We start from the raw sequence: 11841 nt of genomic DNA, 5'->3' as shown, positions 1-11841 counted from the left end.
TAAAGAGCTGCCAGCTCTGCTCAGCCTCTTCATTCACCAAATACATAAAAACAGTTGGAAGTTTGCTCTGGAAAAGTTCAGGGTCCTGACTTTTCTCCTCACCAGGCTCACGCTCCTTGAGATCACAAACCCACCCAAGGGCTTGGTCACTACAGCCCACGCTGCCTCCAATCTGAACTCCTTTAATGAGCTCCTCTGCATTGGTGAGCACCAGATCCAGGAATACCTTACTTCTGGATGGCTTGTCTAATACCTGGATCAGGAAGTTGTCCCCTACATGCTCCAGGAGTGCCCTTGGTTGCTTGCAGACAGCTATATTACTTTCCCTGCAGATGTTGGTGAGGTAGATGTTAAAGAATATATTCAGTGCAGATAATTCAGGATGCAGCTGCAGTACAAGATGCAGGTTGAGCTCTGGTGGGGCAGGAGCCCAAGTGCATGGCAAAAGGCCATGAACTACCCTTTGCATTACAAAGGGCACAGGGACCTGTGGGGCAGCCAGGGGACTGGACACTCAGAGACACAGCAGGAGGTGATGACCCCCAGACTTTCATGACCTTAAGACTGTGAGGGGATAAAAGTGCAAGTGGTTCCTTTATTCCAGGTCCCTCCTCAGAGGAACCAGCTTGAGGTATTATTTTGTTATTTAGTTACTGCACCATGATTAAACTATTCTGAGGATCTGGACATCCGTGACTCTGCTATGGAAAACCCAGGGTTAAGCTGGTAAGGAAACCTGGTCTGACTGCATGAGTGTGGAGGGTATAGCTTTGAAGGCCTTTGGTCCCACATCAGGTGATGTGAGAGTGACTCCAGAGTGGCTCTTGGGTGGTTGGACAGGGAAGTTTCCTTAACCTTTCCCCCCTTCCTAGCCTCTCACTTCTGAAAAGCCAATAGCCCTCAGCTGCAGTGCTCCAGTTGGGGAAGTGTCCCAGCATGTTTCCATGATGACAGTTTGATCATAGCTAGGTTTGGAAGGGACCTAAAAGTTCATCTGGTTCCAATGCCCCTGCCATAGGCAGGGATACCTTCCACTAGACCAGGTGGCTCAAGGCCCTATCCAGCCTGGCCTTCAACACTTCCAGGGATGGGGCAGCCACAACCTCTCTGGGCAACCTATGCCAGTGACTCAAAACTCTTATAGTCCAGCATTTCTTCCTAATATCTAATAAAAACAGCTTAAGGCCATTTTCCCTCTTCCCTTCCTGCCCTTGGGAAGAGGCCCTCTCCAGCCTTCTTATAGGCCTCCAGCAGGTACTGGAAGGGTTTCTAGAAGTTCTAAAAGGTCAACAACAAACAACAGCCATTGGTCATTTACCATGACCTTTGATAGTCATGAGCCCAGCATTCTGGAGTCCGGGAGTTAGAAGGACAGACCAATCAGAATGCTCTGATCCAGGTGACATCATAATGACTGAAGAACACCTGAGGCAGTTGGAGGGGCAGAGCAGCAGAAGGACAGTGCAGAGTGGGCTGCTGTCTTGCTTCCCTCTTGCCCCCTCTGGATATTGGTGTCATTCTGCGGAAGTCACCCAGGATCTTCTTGAGTCAGAAGAGGGACACCTAAAGAAATGGGTAGAATTAGTCATTTGATGGGCCTTCCTACCTGTGAACTCCATAGACTTGGAGAGATTGCAGACTTAGTGACCTCTGTTCACCTCTCATGTGTCCATAAGGAAAAGCTAGCACTGGCCTTGAAGAATGGAGACTATATTCCAAAGCTCCTACAGCTTTTCCAAGTCTGTGAGAATGCAAAGAACACTGAAGGCTTGCATCTTCTGTTTGACATTGTGAGAGGAATTTTGTACCTGGACAAAGCCATTCTGTTTGAGGTGATGTTTTCTGACCAGTGTATTCTGGGTGTTGTCGATGCCTTGAGTATGATCCATGTTTGGCTCAGCCAGGATGGCACAGGGAATTCTTGACCAAAACAGCAAAGCTTCAGGAGGTTATTCCTGTCAGAGACTGGATTTTGCCTGGACTCAGGCAAAAAATCTGCCAGACATTCAGGGCACAGTACATTCAGGCCATCATCTTGCCTAATCCATCCGATTTTGAAGAGGGTTTTCTTTCTACCCTCAATTCCTTCATCAGCTCCAGCAAAGAGGAGATTTTACACGGGTTGCAGGTAAGTGTTTTTTAATGTGGCTTAGATGGGATCTGTAGAGATCCCTCTGGCTGTAGTTTGGAAATGATTTACAGCTAGTGAACACTGTATAAGTTAATCACAAGCACTTTCATTTGCACAATGTTTTGAATGCTCTCCCTTCTTTCTGATCCCTTGGATTTTGTATTTTTGAAATGATAAATTTCAGGTGAGTATCTTAATACTTTTTATGGGCTGTAACAAGATAAAGTCCTTCTCTTTGATTGCCAAGCAAACCTTTGGAGCTAGTTTTGTAGGAGTATTTAAGGAACATGCATCTTCTGGTATTTTGTTTCAGGGACATTTATTACACTGTTTTCCAAGTAAAGGGGTGCAGAGAAATGGGTGGAGAGAGATGGCAGAAAGTGCCAAAACACTTGAGAGATGATGATGTTCCTAGGTTTTTTGGAGTCTGAAGCATGAAATGCTTTACAAGAAGTGAAGTGTTCTATATATCCTTAAATATCCCATAGCAGTAGGTGATGTGAATCTGAAAAGCAAATAATAGTCACAAAAGTTTCCCATCTTGGCAAAGCAGAGTGCCTGCATGTGGGAGAGCTGGTTTTTCTGTGAGTAAGATTCAGGAGAATGTGGCTGCAGCCAACTTGTACCCTGTCCCCTTGCAGAGGTGGACTGAAAAGATGCTTTGCAATGCTGCAGATCCAAAAGAGGGAAACTGATCCCCACGGGATGTTCACAGTGTAGTATGAACAGTGCAGGTACAGAAGGGTCAAAGTTTTCTCTTGGTTAGCACTTTTTACGTCAGAAGTGTACCAGTTGCTTCCCTGGAAGAAGTGCAAAGTGCAGCGAGGGAGTCTGAAACAAATTAGCACTGTCCTTTTCTCTCCTTTTGATGTGGATGTGGGTGTGGCAAATCCCACAGGGAGTCCGTGGGATGGGCAGAACTGCAAAGCATAGGGGTGGCAGGAAATGTCACACTCCGTAGAGACGAATTTAGGGATCAGCTTTAGGGATCATCCCCTGTGTCCAACTTCACCTGTGGCTCTGGTGTCCTGGAGCTATTTCGCCTGCACAAAGGGAGTGCTGAAAGACTGGAAATGATCCTGCTGGAAGTGTACTCTAGCATTTACCTTCCTTGTGATAAAAATAATGGCAGTGTAGAAAGTTTGACTTTGTGCAATGTGGGATCCTAGAAAGATCATGTTTTCACTTTCCAGAGGCACTGTGTAATTTGCGTTCTTTTTGTGTGCTCCACAGAAAGATGAGGAATTTTTGCCTGAAGTTTTTGCACAATTAACAAATGAAGCTACAGCTGGCAAGCAAAGATGTGAATTGGTAAGTCAGTAGTCTTAGTGGTTCCTCAAAGGCTTTAAATAAGAGGGATGGAGTAGAAAGTGAAACTGTTCTGAGAGTTCTGCAGTCTTAGAAGTACTTCTGAAGAATCAGCCAGTACACACCCTGGTACAAATTGTAACTGTTCCCTCCTTTCAGAGAGTTTTCTAACTCATATGCACAAAACGGTTTTTTCCCCCGTGCACCAGATAAGGTTTTTCAAGGAATTCTGTGCCTTTTCTTTCACGTTACCCGATGAAAGAGATTAATTGCTTCAAACTTTGGCAAAGTTGGGAATTCTTCCAACTCTTGAAATGTTAATGGTAAGTGAAAACTTAGAACTGGTTTTAATAAAACTAGAAAAGCCCACAGCCATATAGCCTTTTTTTTTCCTATCTGCTGAGCACCTTTGTGTAAGTCTGATTGGAGAGCTTTGCTCTGCTGAGAGTGGAAGTTTCTGGTAATGTTCAGAATCCAGAAACTGCCCACAGTTCTACTCTGGAGCAGCCTGCCTTGACTGCTCTTACTATTTTTACTTTTCGTGATGCAGAAGTCTGAGGGCAGTGAAGTCCTTGTGACAAGGTAGTCAAAAGGTAAAAGAGATTTTTTCATGTGGCAGCTTGATTTTTGGTTTTTTATCCAAGAAAATCACAACCTTTAAGGAAAGGTCTGAATTCTTGTTGCCTGTAAATGGGCACAGAAACTATTGTACACCTTGATTTGTACAGTTGGTCCTTTAGTACAAAATTAATAAATTGTGGATAGCAGGTATATAATATCAATAAAGTCTTAGATATTCAAGCAAGTAGGATGTTGTGAATGTTTCCAGCCTAAGTTAGGGCTCTCACATTCACAGAGAGCCTTGTGTCTTTTCTAAAGGAGGAAAATGGTAGGGACAGGATTTCCCTGGTTCCTTGTTGTTTTTCTGTAACCATATTATTGTGTTTCTCATGAAAATTTTTGCAACGAAACATTCTCCAGTCTTTGCCCCTTATTTGCAGCTTAACGTGATAATAAATATCAAACTTGATTTACTTTAACAAAATAATCTCCTTTTTTTTTTGTGAGGGAATGGATGATCTGCAAGTTAGATCTGCCACTACAGATATATTGTCTTATCTAGTAGAATTTAGTCCAGCCGTGGTCCAAGAATTTGTAATGCAAGAGGCCCATCAGAGTGAGAGTGCAAGTAAAAGTGGTTTGGAGTTTATTGAATATACCAGTTTTAGAGCAAACAGGAAAGTAACCAGCCAAATAAAGTCTCAATTTCTGTGTTTTGTTTTAATTTTTATTTTTAAAATTTGCAGAAAGTGGGGAAGTCTTTCCATTCTTATGAGCAATTATTTTGTGTTTTCTTTGTTTGGGGTTTTTTTTTTGCAGGATACCCAACTCATCATTGAGGTCATTAAGCAGATGATCTGTAGTCCCGACCCTGAATTTGGAGGAGATAATCAGTTAATGGAGATTTTGTGTGCTCTGATCAATCCAGAGAAAATGCTGGCCACAGCTAGTGTAAGAGAATATGAATGGCAGAAGACATGATACTGTCTTGGCAAACTTAAAAGCCTGATACTCTCTATTGCTATTATTGTGGGCAATAGAAAAAAGAAGCAAAATATAAGCTAGTTTTGCTAATGAAAGGTATATGTCTGGGGCATCGTGCAGGTATTAAACCATGCAGTCCCATGTGTCAGTGCCATAGCACTGTCTGACCATAGCTCACTCTATCTGGATGATAAATCCTGGAAGATTTTAATACATTGTAATATACCAGAATACCTGTAAAATGGTTTGCAGGTTGTTCTGGGCAAAAGTAACTGCATTTCAGAATGGTTTAAGGACACTTTGTCAAGCACTTTGAGTCATTGATGTTTTATCCAGTATATATTTGCATCCATGCTGGGGATTCCTTTAATGATAGCTAGGTTGGTTGGATGTCTCACAAATTTTTCCCAAAAATAAAGAAATTGATCTTGTGTGAAGACAGTGCTGCAGGCCCAAAGAACTCAGTAGAATTCTTTGTAGGCTGTTTCTTCTGTTACTACTCTTTTTTATTTAAAAGGTTATATGTAAATGCCAGTGTTTAATGAAGTTATTTTTGTTTTAGAATTTAGAAATATTTGAATTTCTCGAGATCTTCGACAATCGTTACATTCATGTTCTTACTGCGCTGCTTCTGGCTGATACATCAGAAGAATGGTATGAAATAGGTAATGACAATTTTAATTTTTTTTCCTTTGAAGGGCCTTACAATCCTGGTAACAGCAATAGACTTCTGATGCGTGCTGGGAATATACTTGCTGCAAGCTGCTGTTCCAACAGGGATTCTGTGGGCAGTTTTCATTTCTTGGAGCTGTGAATGCTGATGTATCTTGATAGTGTACTTTGTAAAGATGCACTTCCTTTATGTATATTGAGAATCATGTTGTAGTTTTACTAGTCTAATTTTAAAGAATATTTACTGTAAAGCCACAGTTGTGTTTGTTGTTTTTTTCTGACCCAATGCCCTAATTCCCAAAGCAATTCAGTAAAACAAAAATCCACTAAAAATATGTCAGGAACTGCAACAGCAACTTAGTGTGCACTGACAGTACATTATTTATTTTTTTGTACAACTTAAGGCATTAATTTTTCTTGTAGATAATTATCAAAGCAGAAATACTTGCCTCAGTTTTGGAGCTGCTGTCTTTTTGTGTGGAATGGCACAAGTATCACATGAAGATTTACATTATCAACAAAGATCTGCTAAGAAGAACACTGGTCTTGATGAAATCCAAACACAAATTTCTGGCCTTGTGTGAGTATGGAGATGCTGTGATTTCCTTCTTCAAGGCTTTGCCTGTCGTGTGTGGAAGGTGTACCAGTACCAATGTACAGCTGAACTCAGAATTCCTGTTCATTTGCTGTGTTTTACTGGCTACATTTAAGTAATTTGGGAAAAAAAAAGAGGTAGCAGCTGTCTGTAAGCACAGACCAATGCAGTTTCTGGTGGGAGGAGGATTGTTGTCTCTTTCAAAGTCTAAAGGGATTCTTTCAGTCTTCATGACAGGATCCTTTGTAATCAGATTTCTTGCCTCATTTCACTGGAAATTGTGTCCTTTCTTAATAATGTCCTAAATCTGGTTCTTCTTATGGAGAGTGAATGAAATTCTGTCAGCCAGGATCTTTAAGGACTCAGGGCTGGTTCTGGGAGGGGAACAAGGGAAAAAGCATAGGACAGAGTTAATAGTTTCACTCCATGCATGCTGGAAGTGTATTGCTGCTGGACTTGAGAAAGAAATCCATGGCTCCTGATGACCTTCAAATACCCAGGAAAGTCCAAGAAGGAAAGAAAGGTGACCTGTCAACAAATGCTGCTTCTGCACTTTGGGGGTGCATCTTCCTCTCAGGATAACACTAACACCAGGTTTTTCAATTCTTCCACAAGAAGATGAGAGCCCTGGCATGGGGTTGTTGAATGCTTGAATGTCTTTCTTCACACAGGTGCTCTTCACTTTATGAGGAGGATAATTGGCCTGAAAGATGAACTTTATAACCGTTACATCACTCTGGGAAACCTGTTTGAACCAGTTGTAAATGCTGTGTTGGATAACAGGAATAGGTGCAACCTGCTCAAGTCTGCCTTGATGGAGCTGTTTGAATTCAATCCAAATGGTAAGTTCAGCAACAGCCTCAGCACTGACACGTCCTTGACCTCGCAGGGAAAGAGACAAAAGGCAGATTTCCAAGATAGCAAACACCCTGTTTTAGTGGAAGGGTCACAAACAGAACTGGGATGTTGCTGAGTCTATTGTCCCTTTCTAAGGGAAGTTTAATAATTCTTTCTAGATTTCAGCTCTTTTCTAAGAATAAATCTGATTGCTTCCCATGTGTTCTGGACAAGAATATTTTGGCTCCGGACAAGGAATCAGTTACTTTCCAAAATAAAGTTAAAAGCTTTCTGATTTTCTGCATGTGAACATTTGAGACTGAAACCCTGATTTGTTCTTATTCAGGAAGACATTCAGTTCCTTATTGCACATGTAGTTGAGAACTTCTCTGATGCACTGGAATCTGTCAAATACATTCATACATTCCAGGGACTGAAGACAAAATATGAGCACGAAAAAGACCAGCAAAATGAGAAACTGAGCTGGTATGGCCCAGTTTCTGTCTTATGAGGCTGCCAGTGACTGCCATTCTGCAGGTCTGCTGGTTGGTTTTTAATTTCCCAGAGAGCAGCAGAAGCAGGTGTCTGGGATTGGGGTTTGGTTACATTCTTGCTGACTTCTTGGGTTAGAGCAAATACCCATCTACCTTTCTTTGAGTAGAGCTGATGTGGTCAGTAGATCAAATGTTCTGTTCAGCTTATGAAGAGCAGAATCTTGCTCTGTCCTTTTTAATTAGGATTCAGTCTGCCTCATTATCAGCTGGATATTGGTGAAGCTTACGGTTAGGATGGAAGCAGGGATGGAGTTGGATTGCCTTCTCCAACACGCTTAATTAATTCTAAAGCTTTGGAAGCCATTTCTGACCTGGCTGAGTCTGAAACATCAGGCAAAGCTTTAATCACTTGTCCTATACCTCTTGCAGTGTCATATTGCCTGGTGAGACATTTGTCAAAGAAGCAGTAGTCTTACAGGTGGATGAAGATCTGCGGTTCAGTGAAGGTGAAGAGAAGGCACCTCCAATGTCACCAGCAAGCTCCAATGGCTCCTATCCAACTTACACAACCCTGACCACAGTGGTGACAGCCCCCAAGGTGGGAGAGAACTTGTATGGAAGCTCATGTCCTCACGTAGCACAGCAGAGCAGCCTCGTGGGGCTTCACCAGGTGTAATGCAGCACAGTCAGCAATAGCCTTGTACAGGGTATCTTAATTAGGGATATAGTCACCCAAATCCCTGTTGAGTGAAACCCTGACTAGTTTGGGGTAAGGTTTAAGGAGGATAAGGTGGGACTGGAGTCTGTTGCTAATCTGGTGGGCACAGGTTAATTTTGCCTCTTCTGCATGATTGAATTGTTGCTACTCCTTGGCTTTCTTCCCTGCCCTGCTGGTGCCCTGTGTATGTGATATACAGATGGGATTGCATTTTTTGGATTCTATTCCCCATCAGGGAATTAGTAAGTGTTTTCAAGCAGATAAAATGCAGGAAGTGATTAATCTTTTTTGCCTTTTACAGCTGAGCATTATTTGAATCTTAGCTTCTGAGCAGCTACAGGAAAGTGTGGCAAGAATTTTACTGCCCACTCCTAAGATTTGGGGGCAAAACAGATGTGCAGTGTGTATTTTTTCAATGTGAGAATTTAATTTTTTTACCTTTTTCTAATGGGCATAGAGGTCTATTTGAAGTATTTGGTTATCCTGAGGATGAAGATGATGAGACATCTCCAAATAAAAGAGGTCGTTATCTGGGTTCCTAAAGGAAACTGAAATTTTTAAATAAGAACTTTTATTATGGGGTTCCAGCGCTGCAACTGTTTAATGTTAAAATACAGAACCAGCTGCAATCCATCACATAGATCTATCTTGTGAGATATGTTATTATATAATAATAATGTAATGTAGCAGTAATATGTTTGTAATATAATATAATATAATATAAGTAATATAATTAATATTCTGCAATATAGTAGTAATATATAGTAACACATGTTAGGTCAATTTCTCCTGGAATAGTTTAATGTGAAGCCATTTCTATGTTTTCGAGATTTAGTTAGTAGTTAGTTTAGAGTCGTAGTTAGTTTTAATTAATTGCACTTGTTTGGGAAAAAAAAACCTGCTCTCTGTATAGATACATTAGATAGTTTGTTCCATCAAACAAGTTTATTTTGTATTAAAGATCTCAATGTACTTGTTTTACACCATTTGTAAATATGTGGCAATATTAATGCTCAGCTGTAAAATTCAGGAATTAAAAGTGGACTCTGTAATTTCATAAGATGTATTATTTGTAAGTACTATTTTAATAAAAAGTTACATGAAACCTGATTGGCTGGGTTTGCTTCTTTTCCTGACAGTTACTGTTGCAGTCAGTGATGTCACACTGTGTACAAAGGGTAACCCCACTCTTGGCTTCACTTTCAATCTGTCAAGGCTAAGCCAGTACAGGGTTTTAAAAAGATTTCTACTCTTGAAACTGAATTGCAGGTGACATCTCAAACTTTGCAATTAAAGCGATTATTTTTGCTTAAAGTTGCATTATTTTAGCAGATTTCAGTATTTGATTGTACTCGATAGGCTCTCAAGAGGCTGAGGCCAATGATTGAGCAACTCTCTGCACTGCAGGGGTGCTCAACAGCCTTGCTGCTGAACGTATCAGTGAGTTTCCAGCAATCTGGAAAGTCAATATCCATGTAATTTGAAATACTGATAAATAAAGTACTGCATTGCTTGTCTGAAAGGTAAAGCTAAGTATAAAATTAGAAAACAAATCCCTTTGTTTAGTGATGGTATAATTTATTCTCAAAATAGCCATCTTTTCTTGGGGTCTGTGATGAGCTTCTCAAAACCACTGCTTCCTTCCAACTTCTTCTTTGCCTTTGAACTGAAAGACACCCTGAATCAGGGACTAACAGCCAGCTCAAGATCCTCCAGCAGTGCACTTTCTTCCTATTCTGTGCTTCCAACTCTCCCACTGACTTGGTTTTTCCACTGAGGCAACTTGGCAGGTGATGGCAGCACCCACCCTTCCGAGTGCCTTGTCCTTCTAAAATGTATCAGCATCATGTCACTTCTGTTCCCTTGGCTGAGGGATACAGAGGAAGGATTTCATAATTTGAAAACTCCCAAAGAGGAATGAAAGAGCAAATTTTTTACTTTTATAAAATAAGACTTTTCAATAGAAAAATGTTTTCTTCCATTCAGCTGGGGGAAAACAAATCCCTGAGAGTGATGGGAGCCTAAACAGTAGGTCACAGATTAGGAGCAAAACAGCATTTTAGCCATTCATTGGTTATGTTATGGTTATCACAGATGTAGCATTTATTCCTATTAAGCTGCAGCAATCCCCATTAATGTGACACTTCATCTTGCATCAGGAAAATGGGGTTTTCCAAAAACATTCCACGTCTATCTAAACCACTTCTGTTGAAGGTCTGCTAATGCCATGTGCTTGAGAAAACTTACTTGAAGGTTTTATACTTTTGTCATCTTGGCTGGGTATGAAATGAGAAAAGAAAATAAGAAGCAATGAGCTGCACTGTCAACCCAAATCACTTCAGCAGAAATCTTTAGTATATTTGTCAGAGCACTTTATTTAGAAACCCATAACAGAAATTCATTTTTTATTTAACAGGACAGAAGAAACTTTCAGCTCCCAGATCTTATGGATCAGGGGGAAATTTAATTATTATTTCTAGAATAGCTCGTTATACAATTTTTTAAATCACTTATTCTTAAGGTTTCTGTGAGGGACTGACCTCTTGACTTCTCAGGGCTGATAATTACTGTGTCTGGAGAGAGGGGATAAAGAAATCAGGTAAGATTATCCCTGAAATGAGGTGGAGTGCTGCAGGGCGGGAGTGAAATGCAAAATTAGGAAAATTGAAAATGGATAAAAGTTAAGTAGAGACATTTTATGCTTAAAATAAATTTATATTAAAAAAAAAACAAAAACAAAACCAACCAACCAAACCCCACCAAACTAGAATAAATGTAACAACTGTATGATGGCTCTTGACCAAGGCTGGATTTTTAATGGTAGTCTAGACTTTAAAAGATTTGAGTTTTTTACTTTAAATGTGTGCGAACAGATGTCACCTTCCCTGCCACAGAAACAGGGAAATTTAGAGCTCAGTTAAGAGAGAGTGCAGGAGCCATGAAATCATGAGTTCAAAGTGCTTCTCTGAATTATCTGTCTATTTATGAAGAACTCTCTGTTACAGAAATCTCTCTGCATGGAAAGTAAACCAGGTTACAAATACTTTTTGAGGCTATTTAGATATAGCTCATGTTGGTGACTGTACTATTCCAAATTAGAGAAATGAAAAAGGATCAACATTCCTCTAAACAAGAATTAATGTGCAACCCTTACACTGGTTGCATTTCTTGTCTCCAGGAAGCAGGAAAAATCTGGGTGGTTTTACCTCTAAAGGTTCTATGTAAAAGTGGACATAAAAGTTTGTACTTGTGCAAGTGGAGGTTCAAAAATAGGATAAATACATAGCTCTTCCATGTCTTCCAGCTAGCTGTGGGATCAGGAGGGCTTGTATTGGCTGACTCTCATGTATGTGCTAAACACTGCTACAAGAAGTACATGCAGCTTGCGGACTGCTCACCACATAAAGCTATTTATTTCCTAGAGCCTTCTCTCTACTGACAGCTTATATTCAACATTTAGGAGAGACTAAATCATGAAGCTGTGTTTATGGAGAAAAAATGTAGTTTCATCCTCTGAAGCTGTTACATAAGGTAATTCCCT

The 11841-nt window shown here is 40.5% G+C and overlaps 1 protein-coding gene across 1 annotated transcript; it reads left to right on the top strand.

Annotated features, from left to right (window-relative positions):
- Nucleotides 1-1335: 1335 nt before the first annotated feature.
- Nucleotides 1336-8258, top strand: LOC309586217 (serine/threonine-protein phosphatase 4 regulatory subunit 3-like; the record flags this gene model as incomplete). The annotated part of the gene is given in 9 exon segments (XM_082302841.1): nucleotides 1336-1561; nucleotides 1564-1866; nucleotides 1869-2128; nucleotides 3365-3442; nucleotides 4820-4951; nucleotides 5547-5649; nucleotides 6923-7093; nucleotides 7466-7574; nucleotides 8012-8258. Coding segments are annotated over 9 exon segments (1629 nt in total).
- Between the last annotated feature and the right edge of the window lie 3583 nt (nucleotides 8259-11841).

This window comes from Coloeus monedula, assembly GCF_965178545.1.
Source record: "Coloeus monedula genome assembly, chromosome: 2".
Classification (NCBI taxonomy): Eukaryota; Metazoa; Chordata; class Aves; order Passeriformes; family Corvidae; genus Coloeus; species Coloeus monedula.
This window is presented reverse-complemented; position numbering and strand designations above follow the sequence as displayed.